The sequence below is a fragment of the Ooceraea biroi genome, chromosome 8, assembly GCF_003672135.1.
Source record: "Ooceraea biroi isolate clonal line C1 chromosome 8, Obir_v5.4, whole genome shotgun sequence".
Taxonomy (NCBI): domain Eukaryota; kingdom Metazoa; phylum Arthropoda; class Insecta; order Hymenoptera; family Formicidae; genus Ooceraea; species Ooceraea biroi.
In genome coordinates, this window is record NC_039513.1 from 358,774 (window position 1) to 382,078 (window position 23,305).

The 23,305-nt window shown below is 32.9% G+C and overlaps 1 protein-coding gene across 1 annotated transcript; it reads left to right on the plus strand.

The window, feature by feature from the left end:
• The first annotated feature begins 7,211 nt into the window (after window positions 1–7,211).
• Window positions 7,212–10,102, plus strand: LOC113562411. Its single transcript, XM_026971846.1, has 5 exons — window positions 7,212–7,254; window positions 7,897–8,124; window positions 8,562–8,697; window positions 9,161–9,327; window positions 9,385–10,102. Exons 1-5 carry the CDS (start codon window positions 7,212–7,214, stop codon window positions 9,597–9,599), a joined length of 789 nt encoding a protein of 262 aa, XP_026827647.1. The 3' UTR covers window positions 9,600–10,102.
• The last annotated feature ends 13,203 nt before the right edge of the window (window positions 10,103–23,305 follow it).

Below are 23,305 nucleotides of genomic sequence, written 5' to 3' on the forward strand. Positions count from 1 at the left end.
ACCCTGGCAAGAAGAAAAGACAGTCAACTCATCTCGAATTCATATTATCGAGAGTGAACACACAGCGATATCTCTCTCTTTTTTAGTGAAAAATAAGTCTGTCTAATATATAAAATTTTTTTCCACATAAATAACAGTCCATTTTTTTATATTCAAGTATTCAATACTAACTATTACACACAAACTTTTAAAATGTCTTGTATGTAAGGAATTGATTTATCAAATTAAGTTTCAATTTTGTAAACTGACTTTTGTATAAGCAAATACAAATGTTCTGCTTGTACAGGGTAACACATATGAGAAGTGTGGAATAGTTTAAATAATGTGTCAAACGCTTTGAGAACACTTTCAAATTGTAACTTAGTAGTACAATCTATAACAATATAAACTGTTCTTATCTCGTTTAGAGATGGTCCCTCGGTAAGTATGTAAGGTTGAACTGTATAAGACTGTTTTCTGTTAAGAGATTTTTCTCTTTGTATCTGGATTACACGTTCAATATCATTTGGCGACTAAATGTTAATTTAAGAAATTAATAGATTTGATTAAATAGAATATAATATATATTTATAATAATAGGCCTTCAATATCTTTTTTGAATTTAAGGAATTAAACTTAATGAAATAAACAATATAAAAAACATAAACGATATGTCGAGACAATTATTACTAAATGTAACATAATAATATAGATAAATAATAAAAATTTACCTTACAGTGTACAATAATTCCCTCGATACTTTCTGATGTTGAAAACTTCCACTGTTTACGGCCAGAACTGGTTTTAATGAAAATTCTTCCCTTAGGTGGAATTATATTAGCCAGTAAATAAATATCATTGATAAAACGACCATCTAAACATTAATAAATATTTTATATATATTTTATTAATAATATATAGATTAAAGTATTATATTTTTTTTATTTAGTTATTTTTATTTACTTTCACAAATCGTTTCGTTATGTTTCTTATTTATCAAATCATCACTATTATTGCTTCTATCCTTTTGTTTATATTTATAATTTTATCAATGAAAAGATTCCAAACTTCATATAACTTTAAACTTTTATTAGGAAATAGTAAATTAAAATCAATATTAATCTGCGAAAAATAAAATTATTAATATAAATTGTGTAATTATTTATGTAAACTGTAAAACATTCTAGGACTGAAAATTCCTTACCAAACATTCTGCCTTATCTTTATGATTTAAAGGAGCCCATTCTTTAAGAAATGCATGAAAATCAATAGTTTTCAAATTTTTTCTTATTTCAAAAGTCTTAGTCCATTTTTCAAGAACTTCAGTCCAAGGTTCTATATTGTACTTTAACCATGAGACATCTGATTGGATATTTAATAATATTTATATTTTATTTATTTGAAAAATCATTGTGCTTTTTTAAACAAAATGTTATTAATTGTATATTACAATTTTGTGATTTAAATTACAATCCAATTACGTAACTATTTCATTTTTTATTCCTATCAGTTTACCTTTATCACACACAAATATCTTTTCTTCTGATTCATCTGGACTAGTTTCGCTCGAACCTTTTCTTTTTCGTACGTAACATTTATCGCCACTTTGATATAACATGTTTCTGCATTTATCAACTAGCTTTCCTTTGGCCATTATAGGTTTTCCTGTTGACGACTCGTTTTTGGATACAGCTAATATATAATACGTTATACTACATTCATTAGGAAAAAGACTCAAGATTTTTGAAGTAAGTGATTGAAATTGTGAATGTGTCAAGCGGCTAAAAAACATAAACATAATAACATAATATTTTAATAAAAACATAAATAACTTTTCTACATAAAAGCATCATTGCAATGAATATTTACTGTTTCAAAATATAAGTATAGAGGTATCGTCCTATAATATTAACTAATTTTGACCGTAGTGTAAAATTTAAATAATTGTGTTTTGCGTAATATTTTAGAATACTGTTTCCATGTGGTGATATACTCAAAAGAGTTTTTAATCAAAATCTAAAAAATCAGAAGGTTCTACGTTGTTTGCGATTATTGTATCAATAAATGTTACGTTTTCAATGTTTGTACTACTCTCAGTACTAGTACCAACTTTTGGTAGAGTTTCACTTTAACTTAAATTTGATTTTGTTTCATTTGATTCAAATATCTAAAATTTATACAAAATCAATATTTATGCAAAATATATTATACATTATATTATATATTATAAAAAAGTTAATATATTTTTAATTGAACTATTCAAAATGTTGAAAATTTAAAATATTGTTAACATAATTTTGAAATGTAAGGTATTCTTACATATATTTTTTTATAAAAACAATTCAGTTAAATTAAGTTTGAAAGCTTTGAAAATTTCGTACCACATCAATATTATCCATATTATGAATATTATCAATATTATCCATATTATCAATATTATCCGTATTTACAATATTTAGTTTTTCTACTTGTATGTTTTCTTCTCTCTCTTTCTCTAATGTTTCTTTATAAAGTTTTACTTTATTTTTAAAAACTATTCGGTAACCTATAGATATTTTCAATTCTCTGAGGTCATCATCAGTAATATCCATTATATTTTGCATGGTTGTGTCATTTTCTATAACACAATATAAAAAGTAAAATTAAAGAAAAATAATATTAATAATTAAAAAAAATATAATTCCACCTAAGGGAAGAATTTTCATATAAGAAAAATAATATTAATAATTGGCACTCGCAAGATTGTGGTTCCAGTCTTCGTCGCTATTGTAATTAATAATTTGTGATTTATTATTATATTTAATTATGATTTATTATTATATTTAATAATAATTTTTTAAATTGGAATATATACTGTGAATAAATAAGAGAATTGTGAATAAATAAGAGATCTCATTATGTTTAATTCTATATCATCAGATATTGAAATTTATGACATTAAAATTCAAAAATAAAACAAACAGTTTTTTAAACATAAGTAATTCAAACAGCTTCATAACATCAATCACACAAATCGGGAGTCTGTGAATTGAAAAAAACATGTTTATATTTTTAATCAAGCAACGCAGCAAATTTCCACTAATAAAATCAACATTATTGCTAATTCTTCGTTCCAGAATTGACTCGCTTTGCATTACTTTACAACACATCGTTCACTTATTGATACAACACGTAACATCTTTTTTACATGACATTGAAATACAGAAGGGGCCAGAAAAATTTACACGCTTCACAAAAGCGTATTTATTAAACATGTCGAGTCAAGATATGAATATGTCAAGTTGTGAATTTTCAGTCGTAGAATAATAAATCAAATAATAAACAAAAATATATTTTTTGTATAACATGTGGAATACTTACCTGTAAAAATACCAATTAAGTTTCCCAGTCCCCATTGCAGCAATAAATTCTCCATTGCACAAGATCTTCAACAAATTTGACTTCTTGGACTTGTTAATGGCGTCTTTTGAAGAACGGCAATATACGTACAATATATGACCAATATTTGTACAACGGATCCAAAACTGCCGAGAAATCTTGAATTCTGACGGTTGAAAATCTTGATATGCAAACTCGAATAAATTGGCTGATGCCAATTAAGAGAACACTTTTTTATCTTTGTAAAATTAAGAGAACACGACGCAACACGTTCACAATTACAAATGAACGATATGAAGGGACAAACGAGGGTAGAAAACATAGAAAATGCGACCGAGGTGCGATCTGCAATTGCAATGCAAGTTAGAATTATGTGCTGCTCAGTTCAGTCTCTCTCTTCACTCTCTCTAACAGTAAGGTATAGTTAAATAAAAACTATTTAATTTTATTTCAAGAAAATAATAATCTTCGATTTGAAAATATATTATCTTTACTCCAACATTTTTCAGTTCTTTCTAAGAGTAAGGTATAGTTAAATAGAAACTATTTAATTTTATTTCAAGAAAATTATATAATCTTTGATTTGAAAATATGTTATTTTCTATCTAACATTGTTTCCTTTCCATTCAAGAAAATTATTCTTAAATAATAAGAATATATTTTTCTTGATTGAACTATACAAAATTGCTTTATTCAAGCAAGTTTTCTTCATTTAACGTGATATAATTTCATTTCAAGGTTACTACAGTGAAACTAAAGATATTTTCAAAACAAGAATGTCCTTTTTTTCTGTGTATGTGATTAAATACGGTGTGCAATTGCCATTTATGTCAGCGGTTTCGGAGAAAGTGCCGCTGATTGCCTCATGGTCATCCTTGTTTTTCATATTTGCGGCCAAATGGCGGTTCTGGCTCTGCACATCAATAATATAAGCACCGATTCCTATAATTGTGAACACGAAATACGACACGTGGTACGCATGCACATACGATTACTACGGTGAGTTGATACATGTATAATATTATTTATATAGTACATACAATAATAAAAATTTTCTATTGAGATTAGAAAAGCTATAATAATTGCTCAAAACTTTTATTTTATATTATAATTACTTGACATAATTTTCATATTTTATAATAATAATACAATAATGATAATAATAATTTAATTTCAACTATAAAATAAATAATAAAATTAAGCGCGACATTTAAAGAAGAGATGTTTTAAATATTTTATATAAAATTATTTAAATCGTACTTGATAACTATATACAATTAATCTGGAGTAACTATATAAAATTAATCTGGAGTAGCGTCTTTTCTGTGCTTTGATTATGTTCCTAACATCTTTATCAGGAGAAAAAAACTATTTTTTAATTTATTTATAATGTTGATTATGTTTATTTATACTGTTGATTAAATACGTGAAAAGTACATGTTATAAAGGTAATAACAAAAACTGGCATTAAAAGAATTGGCTGTACTTCCGAAAGGCCGCCATGAGCCAGCGACGTGAAATTTTAGTGATACACTTCTCTACATATATGTATAACTACTAAATATAAAATAGTAGCTGCGGCAATTGAATAGAACTGGAGTTTTAACACTTTTAGTTTTTCATACTCTTTAGCGGTTAGATAAATTTTGTTAATACGGAGATTACGAGACTTACTAAGTTTTTTCGAGGGAAAGCAGGGGAGGGCTTCGCCCTTTCCCCACCTACGCGTTTACTCATAACTTATGCCAGGATAAATTTCTCTAATTGCTTTAATTAGTTCTGAAAATGGATCAAGGTTCATTAGACGAACTTTTCGCCGCTATAGGTACTCGCAAAGATGATAGTCGAGTTGTTGTGGTGGAACACCGCCTCTTTGCAACCTGAGCCGTAAAGGTCTCCATTGGGATTCAATCATTTGAGTGTTAGCACTGGTTTCTTTGCAAACAAACTCGATGCTATGATTCACTTTAAGATGATTGTATCCTTTATGCTCAAGTATAATATATCGTAAGCCTTCCAGCTGTCTGAGAAGATTGTTGTGCAGGCAATATGTGTTTTTGAATCACTGCAAACAAAGTTTCAGAGTCACGTTTGTTGTGTGGACAGATTTCTAATCGGAGTTCTTTGGAATCTGTTTGAATCGCTCCAAAAATCCACTTGCCTTCAACTACTCTGCCTCGTTCGTATTTACGTCGACCAAACTTCATTTCTTCACTTTCAACGATTTTTCCTGGACCACCGATTTTACCTTGATCCAAGAAGAGTCGATCTAACTTTAACATACAGACCTCTCTATAAAAACTAAACATATCTGAGATTGTTTTGTCTGAAATTGCAGGATCATCAAATGATCTTACTTCTTTTCGAATGCTTTCGTAAGAAGCTTTCGTTGCAAACATGTACGTGATAAGTAGAATATTTTCTATATATATATTATAATATTCGAACCATGTGTTTTCACATATTGTTCGCTCTTTGTTATGCTTGCGACATCTAAAACGAAGGCCAACGCAAGTAGAAGAATTTTTGTGGAATCGAGAGGATTTTTCAAGTGTCATCCACTCTTTACCGTTTCGAGGACATTTTCGTCTTGTTGGTAATAACCCAACTTCCTGACACCAGTTCATACAGGTGTTTCGATCATTAATGTTTAAAAGTATCCTCTGAAAATTCCAGGAATTTTTTAAAGGAATCGAAGTGAAAACATTTTCGGCAAGATGGTGTAAAGGCACCGGCAACATAAGAGGGCGATGATGGCACGGAAAAACGCAAAATGTCTCATACGTTGCCGGTGATCATGACGTTATTTTCTCTTCTGATTGGTTGGCTGCCCCCGCGTTATTCAAATGTATGCGTTCCACTCTCACTGCACTATAACGCAGGGCTAGCATCATGGCGAATCTAACATGGTGCCATGGCGGCTGACCAATCAGAAGAGGAAATAACGTCATGATCACCGGCAACGTATGGGACATTTTGCGTTTTTCCGTGCCATCATCGTCCTCTCATGTTGCCGGTGCCTTTACACCATCTTGCCGAAAACGTTTTCACTGGGATATCTCGACTTGATTCAGGTCGGTCGCTTATTATTATTTTCGATTAATTGACTGAATTATTATTTTCGATTAACTAAAACATTTCGGGCCAGAGGCTTTTATAATTCTCGCGGAGCTGCTTACTAGCGAGAAAGCACTTGGTGTGGACGCCGCGTCGCGGTGATTACGATAACTATTCGCTGCAAACGACTTGCCGGCATGTTGCCGTCGCAATCGGGCGTATCCCGTTTGCACACGGAACGATTGTACAACGCACGATTCCACACGTAATATTGCACACGTTGTATTGCACGCGAAACGATTGCACACCGCACGATTGCACACCAATTTACAACCGATGATATTCAAATGAGCCAGCGCACGAATGTACATTACCATAGTGTCTTATGCTCTCTTAGATGATAACCTTATGTGACACAAGCATGTTCTACGGCAATCACAGATGTCTATACTATACTAGATCGCTAACCCGGTCAAAAGAACTGAGGCCGGCCGGATCTCCGGTTTCGGCCATGACACCTGACAGAACATAGCGGCAGTGCGTGTGTGTAGTGCGTATGTGAGTACCCGGCGTGTGTGTTAGCGCGTATGTGTGACATCGTGCTGACACTTGCTGTTTAAAAAAAGTAACAACAACAGCGGACTGGCGGGCTTGATCACAGAAAACTTGTTGATCCACCCTTTTGTGATGTTACGAAGGCAATGCCAAGTTAATCCAAGTGCGACAAAGTACCATTTAATACCTGTAACGTTAGTGCCAGTGATAATACGTTTACATCGAACCCAAGTGCCGAACAGATGCTGCAAAATGCAACAATACACAAAGTCATCACTTATTTCAGTAAGTAGAATGCATTTATGTGTAATAAATATTTGAGTTGTGTAATATGTGACGTTATGCTGCAATTAAACATTGTAAATATTTCAGATTTCAGATGAAGCATCCTGACGAGCAATACCCATGTGTTGCTTTTCTGGCCGCGTGCACTGTTCTGTCCGCTCTCCAATTATTTTATCACTAGCATCCCTTGTCTTCGGCTTCGTCTGTGTTGTTCTACAGTATTCACCACAAATGTAGCAGAATACATCTGGATGATTAAGAAGTTTTCGTAATGAAGTCATATTTATACAAACCTTAAATCGTAATTCCAATGTTTATACGATGTAAATAAATAAGAATAATACCTCGCACTTGCAAACACACTTTATGACTCGTAACAAACTCACGAGATGCATCTGCTCATTCATCTGCTCATACATGTGGCGAATCGCATGTGGCGGAATCGGTGCGCGTTCGTAAAAAATTGTTACTCCAAGTTAAAGACACCTCATTTTTCGATCTATAGCCTAAAAGAACAAAGTTTAGGCTTTCATTTAATCTCAATTAGAAAGTTCTAGGAGCTCCCGTTGTTTTCTACAGGTGTTCAAAAATGACCAAAAACCCACGGTTTTTGCACATTTGACCGTTTTGTTTAAATACTAGAGCCAATTCACTATTTTCATTTCCATATTTGGATTCTACGGGAAAAAACCTATCAGAATGAGTTGCCATTGGCCCGACAAAAAATCCGTGTTCCCCAGTGTTATCAGTGCATGCACTGTAACTTCAAGCTACCGAAAAAGAATTTTAATTTGGCACAACATTCATGCTTTGCTAATTTGAATGATTCAGAAGCTGTTTATGTTGTTGAAACAGACCGTCTATGTAGAGGTTAGTTTACATTATTTACTTGTATACATTATTGAAGATCTATCAGATTTTTTAAATATTATTATAAATATAATAATAATGATTTAATTTTATCTCATTTTACACAATTTCGTACAAATGCATAAACATTTATGTATGTATGTATATATATATATATACACACAGAATGTTTACATAAATGTGAACATATAAGTTAAAACAATGACATACAGCTTGCATAAAATAATTTACTATATTATATATACAATGTAGTATTACAAAAATATATGCAGTTAAATTACTTTATGCAAACTGTATGTCATTTTTTAATTTAATTAAGTTAATTAATTTTATTAATTAATTTTTACTGCAATCAATATAAAATGATTAGATTTGTTATATCATAAATATAATTATAACTATAGAAACTATAGGAACTACAGGAACTACAGGGACAGCAACTAATATTGAACAGGTACAAAACAATGTCGATGGACATGGCACAGAAGATCACGAACAATCTTCCTCAGTTTCTGATAAAAAAAAAGCCGTAACAAGGAAGACAAACAGTGGGTTGACTATGATGAATTGCTAATAAATGCTGTGATGAATAGACCTTGTCTATGAAACCATACTATTCCAGTGAAACAAAGGGGTCCTTTAGTTATCAAAGAAGCTTGGATTGAAATTGCCAGTGAATTAAATTAAATGGTAATAACCTTAATTTCTTTTTTAAATAAAATATGTTTTGCTAAATATTGTATATTATTATTGTTTATTATTTTATAGGTAAATTTGAAATAGAAGTAATCAAAAAGCGCTGGAGAAACCTTCGTGATAGTTATAGAAAGGCCAGGAATAAAGTCACTGCGTATACACCAAGTGATTCAGCAGCTCCATCAACTGTCAAAATAAAGATGGGTTTCGTTATTATGAAAAGATGGAATTTTTAAATGATACAATGGTTACAAGGCCGTAAGTATAAATACTAAATCTATCAATTCTTGAAAATATTTATAAAATAAACAAGGATAATTTTGAAATAAATATTTTTTAGCTGTGATAGTAACATTTCAAGAGATACATCAGATTTAGTTTCAACCATCGGTTTAGATGCAACTAGCAATGTAGATAGTGAGATGGTGGCCGAAGAAATGAATGATGGTACCTCGGGCATATTCACCAGTGTATCTGACGATAACAATTTTACAGAGCATACCAAAAGTAAATATTTATTATTTAACATTACATAAAATAAAAATAGTTTTTATAAATTATAATATTATGTTTTAGAGCAAAGTCGTCAGTCTGCTAATACTGAATTTAAAAATGATTTTTTACATATCTTATCAGAAACAAATAAACGTTCAGACGGCATCGATGGACTTCACATAGGAGAGATTTTAAGGAAGCTTCTATATAAAAATAGAAGATTGCTCCAACATAAAATTATGAATGACTTATTAGAAGCAGAACAAGAAGCTGGACTTTTATAATGTCACAGAAGTCTCGTTTTTATTTAAAGTACTCACCATATTTGTTTCATTCAAAATAATTATAAAATTATTTATATTATGTATTAATTTATATATTAAGAGACAGGTTTTTTTACATTATTCTAAGTAAATCAAAGTATTGAGAACAAAATGTACTTATTAATACTTATTTATATACTAATACTTTATTTATATACTAATACTTAATACTAATTTATATTTATTAATGTAATAAATGAAAATATTAAATTGGTAATAAGTCACGGCAAACGATCACGGAAAACATTAAAGTCAATATAGTTTAAAATTCATTATTTGCAGCTTTCTCCCACTGCCACTGCACAGCACCTTCCGTACAAAAATATTCAACAAATCTTTCTCGATACATACTAGGCAAATTGCGAGAACTTACATCTTCTATTATCTCATTATCAATATTTGGTATGTCAAGTGATGTCAGCTGATTGTCACTTTCATTATAAAATAAATACCTCCTTTCTTGAGGGCGTTTTTGCAGTTCGTTACTAATAATATAGTTATGCAAACAAACTGTTGCCAAAACCATTTTTGTAGCTTTGGAGACATATGTGTTAATTGGCCTTCGAAAATTCGCCACCTTGCAACAAAAATTCCAAAGGCATTTTCGATTACTCGTCTTGCTCTGCTGTGTCGATAGTTGTATATTTCTTTTTCAAATCCAAGTCACTGTTTCTTGGGTATGGTCGTGTCACGTCCGGGGAAGTGAGAATGTAGACGATCAGGTACCTGTCCCAAATCTATCCCTCAGGTGATTTGATTTCAGGTGCTCTCTTTTGATTATGGGTCAATCTGCATACACCGACTTTACCCGGGAATGGAGAGAGCTTGCGATTAACTCTTACGGTGATGAAATCGTGATTGTCAAAAGGAAAATATTGTAATCAATATTGATTGTAACTTGGTATCTCCCTATTATCTAATAAATGAAAAATGAATTTAAATTATTATCTCTTTTAATTCTTCAACAAAATTATGGTATAAGAATAGGAAAATATTGGAAAAGGAAATCGTAGCGTAATGTCGCTATGTAGTGTATGTCAGTAGTATAATATAGAAATAAGGGCGTCACTTCGCTCTTACTAATGGAAAAATGAAAAGGATGAGCAATAATAATGCTCATATGCAAAGGATTGAATAAAATAAAATATCTCAAAAGAAAAGTAGGCAGGTTACTATGCCTTTCTTTATAAATGGAATGTAACACAAGGTAAGGAGACGAGCACTTTTATGCTCATACACGGTGATGGAGTTGAAGAATAAAATAGTGATTTAAAACAAATTAATATTGATTCTAATTCGTTATTAATTATTATTCATAATTTCCTAATGCTTTATTCGTTAATTAAATAAAATATACTTCTTGTGACTAAATTGAATGTATCAGGTAGAATATATAATGAATTGGTCAGACGTAGTGTACATAAGGAATTGGTCAGACGAATGAATCTATGTTCGTGATTAATAATATAATAAACGAAAATTACGTAATTTATTAAACTTAAATCTTGTTAGTGATATACTGTAATCATAATTAAAGTTATTAATTCACCATGCACTGCTTTATGGTAAGTCAGCAATCTCTTAATATTGTCACTAGCGTAATTGTCACTAGCGTAAGTCGAACTTTTACCATGCTCACTTGATTTAAGTACACAAATGTAATAAACTTGTAATGCAAATGTTAAATTAATGTTTATAATCGAATTATCCTTCAAATAATGGTATGATTTGATTTTAATTCACTTTAATATTAAATGCGACTTAATTGTGTAATGAGGCGTATATGTTCTTATACCGAGCTAAAGCATGAGAAAATGGCGGCTATATACGCCGTGGTATATGACAGGTATGGAAGCGAATGTTCGCCCTCGAATGTTTTCAAAGGATAAATCACAGCGAATGAAGTCGCTGTTAATGGTATTCAAAGGGAAAAAGCGAATTAACGTTTTTAATATAATTGAAATAAATGGGTATGCCTCGCACAAATTAATTGAAATAATTAATGCATTCATGTACTATATATTCAATATAGGATGACGCTTCGCTGCGAATTTACGCTGGCGAGCGATTCGGAACGAAAGTTAAAGTTGAAATATGATTAGTTGCAACTGTTGTACCACTAACATTATTCTCAATGATTAATACAATAATAATTGAAGGGTATATTCAATGAACAATCAAATTAATCAAAAGTTTATTACTAAAATCAAGTGTAATATAGAAGTTGGTTACAATATGAATGTATGTGTTACTTGAAATAATTTTATTCGCAAATGTCATATAAATCTGAACCCTCAAGCCAGTAATTGGTTCTCAAATAATTATAAATCAGAAATATTAAGTGACTGTAAGTGTAATAATGTATTGAAACATTATAAATCTGTCAAAATGTGTAGTATGTATATGGAGTACAAGTATAACGTTCCATAAGAGCAGCGAGTACAAAATAATGAAACAAATCTACTCACAAGCGTTCGCACAGATCTAACCCTCAGGTCAGGAAGCACTTGATGATGTAGCAGCAAAAGAATAAGTCAATCAGACTTCGGTAATAACTCAAACTTTACTGGCTCTACGTTATATTTTACGCTTAGTTAGCGAATTTACGCTAGCTAGCGACTCCAATAATAGTAGTCGTAATAAAAAGATGTAAAGTAATAATAATTATAATGTCGTAAAAAGTAAAAGAGTGTCAAGTTAGTTCAGTGTAAAAGTAATTCTCTGGCTGCTGCACCACGTTATATACTCGAAAATTATGATGCATGGGGACAGGGTCCCTGTAGCTCGAGAAGGGATTACAATAAGTGGGGACGCTACGGTTAAAGCAAAAACTAAAATAGTAGGGAGGCTCTGCCCACTTAACTCATTGGTTCTTCGTTTTCGAAGCTTCTTATGGTGGGATCGAAAATTTAAGTGGTGGGATTGGTCTCACGGTGCGTCTAGTGGGGACGATGAGCTCAACGGTGAGCTCTACGCTTACAAAAGATAAACGTATTTTGACGCGTAAGTTCAACATAAAGTTCTCAGTACAGAATTATCGCTCATCTGTTATACTTTTTAATCAACCGGAGTTTCTCCGAATCAAATGGCAGCTGCAACTTCCTGCCGATATATCTTCCTCGAGATATCTATTCAACCTTTGATTAAGACAGCGGTCTTGGATTATTATTTCAATCAGGTGCCGACAAGTCACCGTCTTTTACAATTAGTCATCATGAAATAATATTCCTTCGTGAATTTAAATCTTTATTCCTTTGTTACTTAACGCTGTGTTCACTGTCTTATTCAAATTAATATTTAAATAATTCTGTAATGCTCACAAATTTAATTCTTAAAATTATAACGCTTGACATATGCATTTTATATGCTCGTAGTCTTATGCATGAACTATTATAAGACCTTGCATACGCCTACTTAATAATATAACGCACTCAGCTTAATAATAATCATTGTAAATTATTGTAAAATCAATTATTGGTATCATGAGCCTTTAATAATGTGATTAAATCATCTAAAAGTATTATTCAATATACCATTCTAATAAACTTATAAAATCTCACTCAACCAATAATTGTCTTATAGTTATAGGGATGCCTATATATATATAGATATACACGTGTATGTACTTGCACGTCTATTCTTTGGTTATTATATAATTAGTAATAAAGCAGATATTGGTGTGCCTGGTTTAATATTATAATTAAACCGTATAAAATTATTATTCCAATACAATATTAGTCTTAATTTATTCATAAAATCTTAAATAACCAATAATTGTTTTATGGGTTATACGCACATATATAAGTGTGTTCGTATATGATATGGTTAATATACTTAATTATTAACGGATTAAATGCGTAATAATTATATACCTAAATTAATGCTCAGTAACATAAAATATTCCTTTAAATAAATTCAATAATCCTTACTATAAATGTAATACCATGTGTAATATACTTTTATTCATAATTAATTAACGATTTATTCTTTTCTTAATATTTTTGGGTTAAACAACTTATTTCCTTTTATATTAAATTGTTCACTAATTGATTTTGACTTTAATTGTTTTTAACTTTGTAACTTCTAAACTATTAATATTTCATTAAAACTTTCTACACTATAAATATTGAGAAATAACGCTGATTTGTTTAACAAATAGTGACTGTGTCACGTCCCGGTAAAAATCGAACTTTCTCTTTTCTCTCAACGGTCCGAACGACGCGCACAAGACGCACCTCGGAACCGCCATTTTGTCGGTACTCCTACTTCCACGAAGGACGTCCCACTCTCCAACCCACTCTCACGAGAGAGGGGACCCCCACTACCGAACCGCCGCAGCACCGAGCCGCCGAAAACAAAGGACCTCAGTGCAGGACCGGAAAAATTCAGTTCGACTCGCGACTCCGAACCAAGAGGTTCACTCGACACTCAAGGCCCACGGTTAGCCTTTTTCTATTTCAATCTCTAATTCGAACTTAGAACTTTTCCATTCCTTCGTATTTCGACTTAGAATATTTTTCAATCTTCGTATCTTGACTTAGAATATTTTTTCAACCTTCGTATTTCGAACTTAGAACTTTTCCATTCCTTCGTATTTCGACTTAGAATATTTTTCAATCTTCGTATCTTGACTTAGAATATTTTTTTCAACCTTCGTATCTCGACTTAGAATATTTTTCAATACTAGTACTTCAGAGTTATCTTAGAGTTAGACGTTAGCATTAATAACCGTAGTAGTTAACTTAAATTTTGTAAGAACAATTGTATTTCCACCAATTCATTTTATTTAGAATATATGTATTTTGTGTGCTTGAATTACGATTTATTTTATTTTTGACCACCAAGCCGATTTGATCATAATTCAGCGACTATAAATTTTACGCAGCTACCTCAGTTTCGGTCATTGGGTTTGTGTGTGTGTGCAACCAACTAACGAGCCTACAGTGCGGACAACGCACGTTGGTCTTCATTCCGCTGAGCTGACAGTCTTACAGTGCGAACAACGCACGGGACGGTCACTCGGTAACGAATCCCTTTCCGCACCACTCTCATCACAAGGTACACCCTAACTGAGGCGCGCACGTTTTTAACATTAACTTTTGCATAAATGACGAAGTTCTAATGCCGAAAACGAGACGAGGAGGAAAGAAACACCGAGCAAGACGTTTAGCTCGTATATTTTCTAACTTAGAGTCAGTGAACACCGTTGTCTCGCAGTATTACGGCATCGAGCCTCACTACATTGACCCAGAGTACGAGGCACTTTTCCGACCACGCGACCGTGACAATAACAGGAATAACAATAATTCGATCACAACGCGACTCACGAAACCGAGAGTGACCAGCCACTCTGTCGTATCACATCGAGTGATTCTAATCACGAACGGAAGCAACGAAGCCACGTGGGCAACGAGACTGGTCCCCATTTCATGCAACCTGCGGTACCCTCTGTGCCAAGATATTCCCGAGGGGGACCCTCGCCGAACTCATTACGATAGGCTGGCACAAGAGATCAAGGTACAGCGCTGGATCGAGAGTAACCAAGAACCCCTGGGTAAGTGAAATTATCATACTATTACCTCTCAACTTACACCGGCCTAATGATAAATTAATGAAGTTATCGACTCAGTCAAGTTAAAATTCAGAATATTACTACAGCTTTCTAATGATAAGTTAATGAAAGTAACTCATTCAAAGTAAAGGTCAGAACAGTATTGCAGTCGTCCATTAATGATCTAATGAGGTTGATTCATTTTCATACAACCCGATGGCACTTTGCGTGATCACGCGCGGATACAAAGCCGTCGAAACACAAGCCGCGTTATGCGAACAATGCACATCGTCACGAATCGGACCCATCTATCATAACGCGTACGCGAAAACGGAGACTCATAAATTGAACATCGGGCCCCGTGTGATTGATGTAATCTGTACCTATTGTTCCGCACAATTAACGACCTACCGACCGGTCCATAGATGCACGCGTTGTTATAACGAAATGATCGGTTTAATTAGGGGGAAGTAAATTCGAATAAATTCGCCATCGGCCACCCCTTTTTTTTTGAACCGAAATTTTTCACAAAGAGCGACCCTGGCACCCTTCCGCGAGAACTGCACTCCTGGCGAAATCACTCTGATCACGAGTATCCCCGGGTAGAATCCTCGGATTCGGTAACCCGAAACAGTGATCTAGTCCCGTGCTACACGTCCGAGTCCTGCATTCTTTGCAGCCGCGATTAGCCGGGACGTAACAACTGCAATTTTTGTGGTTTCTCAATGATCCCGTGGTGCGATAAGGAAAATTTCATCAAAGGTACCATCAGCCTAGCTAAAAATGATGATTCCCAAAAGTTGTTGGTCACTTCCGTAAAAATGATTATTTTCAAAATCTGAGGTCCCTAATAGTTTCCTCTTATGACCTAGATGCTTCACTATAATTATAACAAATTATTTCCTTACGGTTCAAATTTTAGACCCAAAAAAATTAGTAAAATTTTATTGCAATTTCGTAACTTTAAATACGTACTTCTTTTTGACTAAGATTGTAGACAAATATTCTACATTCTTTTACTTATAAAATGTTTCTCCTTTTATGTTATAAAAATAATCTTTATTTTTCCATACGATAAATTACTTCAAATGTGGTAATACAATTTACTATACTCACAAAAACTATTTCATTGTATAATAAAATCAATTCCAAAATTTACTCCTTTAATTGTTATTAATGACAACTTATAACCTTGTACAACAATCAACACCAAATGTCTCCGTAAATTATAATAACTGTCAAAGCTACACTGTCACTTAATAAAACTCAATTCCGCCGGCATTATTTTTACTCTTGTCTTAAATAACTAATTGATTTTTCCCGTTTTTATATAATAACCGACCCTATTGGTTTTAACGAAAATTACCTACTTGCAACGGACTTTACTATAGTATAATAAAATCCATTTCAAATCCATTTGTTTCTTTGTTATTAAAAATAATTAAATATTTTATCCTGTCAATAACCCAAATGTATTAAGCCAAATTTGTAATGCTTATCAATGGCTATATAACCATATAATAAGATATATTTGCAAACCAATTCTTTCAAGTATTACAACTAACATTAATACTTTTTATATAATAAACAATATTAAGTAGCGCAATGGTTTTGCTATACCTACAAAAACCTTCATGGTATTACAATTCAAACGATCTTAAATATTACCAATCTCGTAATATTATAAATATTATAAATTTATCAAATTATTAATGATAAATGTTTCAAAATTATTTTATTTAACTGCTAGAGTATATAAAACTGTTTTTATATATTTTACCGATTTTATGCATGTTTTCGTGTTTTTATGTTTTAGCCAATACATATATATATATACGTGACTAAATTAATTAAATAAATCTATCATAAAGCATAATAACTAAGTTATACATATATATTGTTTTTGTGGTTTTAATATTTTCTTTTCCCTTTATATATGTTAATATTATTATCATTACTTCATATATTTTTATATTAAAACTATTATCAAGCTAAAGCTTTTAACATAATAAATGTGTCGGTTAGGTTGCTAAGTAAATAATATTCTTGGTTAGACTAATAACAGGCTACTGTACGCAAGCCTGTGGTTAATAATAAGTAGTGAATCAAAAATGGTAATTATCGATGGCGCTCAAAAATAACTAATAGCGGTTATACATTAATAATTAATATTGCAAATAAAAAAACATTAAAAATGGGTGTGAGGTGGACGTCAGGACGTCACAGTCGCATTAAATATGCAGTCAATGGGTATGCTTCATCCCCAACAAAAACATATGGCAATACACTTTGGCCGATTGTAGAAGGTGCAGGTACATTTACAGAATCAGCTTCTAATCTAGCTTTTATAGAACTAGCAGCAAACACACCAGCATCACTACGACGACCTTCTGATCCAACATCAATTAATATGAATCGGTAGTGTGCATCTGCAATTCTAGTCAAATTAAAGCTGTGGAATTTTTTGTAATTGTAGTACACTGACCCACTATGAGGAGGAGCCTGAAATATTAATTTAGAATTAATATTTTTCACTGATAAATAAAACATTTAAATAATTATTTACCTCTATAGCAACGTGTTTGCCATCAATAGCACCGAGGCAATGTGGAAAATTCCACATTGACTCGAAATCTGCAGCAACTTTGATCCATGCGTCTTTACTTAGAATTGGCAAAATAATAGCTTTTAATTTCTACCAAATTACATAACAAGTTTCATGAACGATCATTGAAATAGTAGTTGGAGAAACTCGAAATGCATATTCGATGGATCTCATGCTGTCTCCACTAGCCAAATATCTCAAGCAAATTTGTAGCCTTGTATGAGATGCAATTGGCTCTCGAATATGTACTTTTTTTCAAGATGAGGGCCCACCAACAAAAACAGTTCTTCAAATATCGTTGAATCCATTCTTAAGTAATTGAAATGTAGAGGTTTATCGGTTATCTTTAACATAGGAATCAAATTTTCACTGTCACCTTGACTAAACCGTTGTTCCACAGTAAAAATTGGCCTCACCCAGACATTTCTTTTCGATTTCTGTTTTGAGAGACTCATGTATACTGCTAATAGTTTTATTAATGTTTGTCTTATTTTTTCTTTACGATGATGCAGCATCGGATTTCTGAGATATATTTTCATTAAATACTTCATCGCTTCACTCACTATAAACATCTTATCCATTATTTTGTTGAAGGTTTGTAATTCAAAGTACAAAATGAAACAGATGCTCCGTCGAAATTCGTTAGCAGACATACACAAATACGCATTCCACATCATGCACGATTTCAGTAGCTATTCCGCATTACGCATTACGCTTGCTTTTGTGTGCTCTGTTCACATGGTGCGTCGTAGGTTTATTGACGTATCCAATACTTTAGAAAATAAATTTTTATTTTGGAACATTGCTCATCTTTATGACATTGTGTCTCAAATTGTATAAAAGATTATTTTCGTTACAATACTTTATGCATTCTAATCAATTTTTTCAATTTTTCAATTTTTAATTTTAGATTTCAAATATTTTTCAGTCTTTCATGTTATTTTTACGTACCATGTGAACAGAGCACACCAAAGCAAGCGTAATGCGTAATGCGGAATAGCGCTGATTGACTGTTCTATGACGCACTCTCTATTCCGCACGCTCTATTCCATATCATGTGATTTCAGCCTAACGCGGCGACAAAGAAATGTTAACGCAGCGAGCGGCGAGCGACGTGACATATGATACTGCGCCGAAAAAGAATTGTCTTTTCGGTGACAGCAAGATGATGTGCTATCTTTTCCACACCACCTTGCGGTAGATAGCTTGGTGCGTTTTTTTTATAGTGGTTTCCCCGGTAGACCTAATCCACTCTCATTATTTATTAATGATTTATTAATGTAAAAATTGCTCGAAATGCCTTTCTCCTGCTTGTACACAAAATTCGGCCCTTCGAACAATATCGCGCGTTGCACGGTGCGCCATATCGGGCGTAATGATACCGAAGGCCGCAAGAATAGATTCACGTACTTCGTTCTCTGCATCATTACGCCGCTGTTCAATTAAACTCTTTATATGCCCCCATACAAAAAAATCTAAAACATTTAAATCTGGTGACCGTGCCGGCCAGATGATTGGGCCACGACTCATCCACCTGTCTGGATAACGCACATTTAATGTCTCGCGTACTTCCCGACAAAAATGAACTGGAGCTCCGTCGTGCTGAAAAATCAGCTGTGTCCGTACGCGAAGGGGCACATCCACGAGGAGCACTGGTAACTCATTTTCTAAAAACCGTCTATAAATATCGCCAGTTAAACGCGACGGCAGGAAATATGGTCCGATCTGGAAACGAAATGTTTTCTTCTGAACATGTTTCACTTTTGCAGAGGAAAAAATTGTTTTTTTTATTTACACTTACCACTTGATTTCCTATTATTCCTGCCCATACATTTATGAACTAACGATATTGAAACGCGCCTTCGCGTTGACACATGGGTTTTCCTCAGCCCAATGTAAAAAGTTCGTGAATTAAATACGCCGTTCGGTGTGAACGTCGCTTCGTCAGTACATAAAATTGTGTCAGGAAAATACCAATTCCGTCGGCATTGTGCGAGAAACCCTGTATATGTTTTCCCGGCGGTTATTATATTCTTAAATTACCATAAATATAAAAAGTCGATGATTACAATACCTTCACAAAAGTTTATCCGTTGTTGTAGGTATCTTGGCAAAAGTTGTTGTACATGTTGAAAATGGTATGGACTCAATAGATTTGTACGTAAAGTACGATGCACCTCATACCGTGTAAGACCGAATTCGCGGGCCACACGACGCACACTAGTTCCGAGGTTTGCATAAAATGCGTCGAGTATTCTTTCCTCGTTTTCCACCCGACGACGCACTGGTGCACCAACATTGTTACGATGCACAAGACACCCAGTTTCACGCAACTTTTGCACAACACTCAAAATCGTATGATACGATGGATGTGTACGCCTAGGAAATCGTTCTGCGTATATTTGAGCTGCAGCGTATGCATTTTCACCCGCAAGCCCGTACGCTATTACCATATCAGTGTACTCTATACAAGAAAATCGCATTGTTAAATTTGTATTTGCTACCATGCGAACACGAAAGCTATACGAAAGCGACTGTACGAAAGAACATCGTCTACACGAATATAGACAGAAACAATTGATTGTTGACAAAAGAGAAGCGTCTTAGCTGACGCTCTCTGTTCAGTGTGCTTTCGTGTTCACATGGTAGCAAACACGAACAGTACCTCGAAGCAATTCAGTGTCAGTATTTTATCCCAATTTCCCATGCATACTCTCTTATCGCATAACGACATTGAAGTACTTGGCGTGCCCGGTTCGCATTAAAATATACTGTCCTACCTATAATATGTACTTTACATGTAATTATAAGATTTGTAAGATATTTACAAGAAGATATGTCCAATACGACCGCGGCACGCTAAGTACTTCAATGTCGTCATGCGATAAGAGGGTATGCATGGGAAATATTTTGAATACAATAGGTACTTCTAGGTATTTCTAAGTACTTCTAGGTACTTGGCTAGTTAACAATTGATTTCATTTTTAGAGAGAGAGAGAGAGTTTTGATGATTTTTATAATAAATATGTTTTTAAACTTTTTGTTGTGTTTGAGAACACGCGAGTTAGGCTGGTAGATTTCGCAGTGAGATGGACGTCACAACGGGCAAAAAGAAATGACTCGCAGCGCGTGTAATTTATGAGTTGTCTTTATTCGTAAAACGCCGTATGTACAGTATATACAGGTCGACGCGAAGTAAACACGCTAATCGCCGAAGCGGTTCACGCGGCAAGTCGCGTTGTATGAGAAGTCTTTTTCTATGAGTGTTCTCGAAGGTTCGAAATGCCCCGAGATCGCGGCACACGTGCACCGCACGTGGCCACCTGAGAAGTACACGGGCTCTACCGATATTATTGATACATCAAGCGCCGCGAATGAGTAGTCACTATCACTGAGAAAAATCTGAGAAGCCTGAGTATCGCACTGACAAGGAAAGGTACGGAACCGTCCCCCTCCGATTTTGATGAACTTTGAATATGTTGTTTTCCAGCTCAAAATAAGGAACACGTATTTTTTTATACGTGTCCTAACTCACTTTTAGGGGGTTAAACACCCCTTTGAAAAAGTCGGTGTTTATCTTTCGAGGCGAATATCTTGGAAATTATTAAAGATAGAAAAATTGTTTTCGAATAAAAAATGAATGGCTTTGAGAGTACTTTAAAAAAGAATAAGGAAAAAAATTGTTTAGTTTTTTATTTTTTTAAATACCCCCACCACTCATCACTTTTTTCAGAATTTTGAAATTTTTTTATCACCAATAGAAAGCTTATTTTTTTACGAATTCAACCATGTATAATAAAGTTGCGTTCCGAGAAATCATTTTCGAGAATTAATTACAAACACCTCCGTATATACGCTATTTGTGCCCGTCCATGTGACCGATTTCTTTACGCAACACATTTTGTCCGCATCTTCTCTTAATTGTTACAATTTTTCTATCTTTAATAGTTTCCAAGATATTCGCCTCGATCATAACTGGTAAAACATATTTTGTAACGAACAAAAGAGAACTTTAATATGTCAAAAGTCAAGTTGAATGCGTCGTGTAACAGATTACTATGCGGCGAGACAGACTAATTTTAGATGCTTCCTTCATTAATAACAATAGACGGATAGATGTATACATTACATGTTGCACTTATTTATTACTTATTGTTTTAGGTAGAAATGATATTAATATCTTAAGACATCATAGATCGCAGCTATTTCTATAACTTTAATTTAAAATCTACGGAAAAGATGAAATAGGTGGAAAAATTGAATTGTAATAGAACAATACAAGAACGTTGTAAGTGATATGAAATAGATAGTGTAGACGCACACACACACACATATATATATATATATATATATCATTTGAGCAATAGTATAAAATGCCGTCACTGCCAGCGTTACTCTAGTACGTTACATTGTCTTATCGTGTACTATTATCGCAGTATGTTTTGTACGACCTTTTGCTATTAATGGGCAAGAGCAGCATTATGGCAGAGAATATTTATTAAAATGTTTATTAAAATAGAACAAAGATCAGATCTGTTCATAATGCTGGAGAGCATAGCAGAGATATTGGACAGTTAAGAAATCGTGTAGAATTTATACGTAATAGAGATAGTAGAGATGAAACATCATCAGGATGAATAATTCGTAAATGAAAATTAAGATTTTTTTCAAGAAAGGTAACTAAACTTTAAATACTTATATAATTTAAATAATAAAATAAAAAAGTAATATGTATCAAAATATAGTAATTTTTGACAATTTTAACTTACAATTTTAACTTACAATTTTAGTTTGCAACTAATTGTAAAAGGAGTACGGTAATGACGAGGAAGTACAGGCATGTGCTATGGGATCCCTGGTAATGGAAGTCTGCACCTATCTTCTAGTTTAGTCGAGGAATAGTATAAGGGAAAAATAGAAATAAACACACATATATTATATATTTGTTTATTAAATTATATATATTTTATCAATGTTTTTATTGATGAAAATAAACAATTTTGTTGTAATATGTAATATAATGTATTGTGTAACAATATTGAAACAAAATTACAAAAAAAAAATAAAACAAATTGTTAATACAATTTGGAATAATGTAAATATTTATTGGTCAAAATTATAACAAAGATGATGGTCATGAAAGAAATGTTGTATACAAAGAGATTTCTTACACCATGCGCAAGTAATTATAGCAATGCCGCCGCAAACATCGCATGTCGGTTAAAAATTTTTTTAAAACAAAAGTCAACTGGCGTTTCAAATTCCGCTGGTCTATGTTCTATATAACCGCTTTTATACCATGCATATTTAAATACATTTCTAAATCTTGGTGATGAAAATTGAAAATGTGTTAATGATTGTAATTTTAAAATGGCATCTCGCGAATGAAGGTTGATTTCTAAATCTAGAAGTATGACAATATCCGAAAAATGTTTTATAAAATTTTTCCACAAGTGAAAACCATACACATCTAATGGTTGTTTCGACCCGTTGTCCCTGTTGGTATTAGAA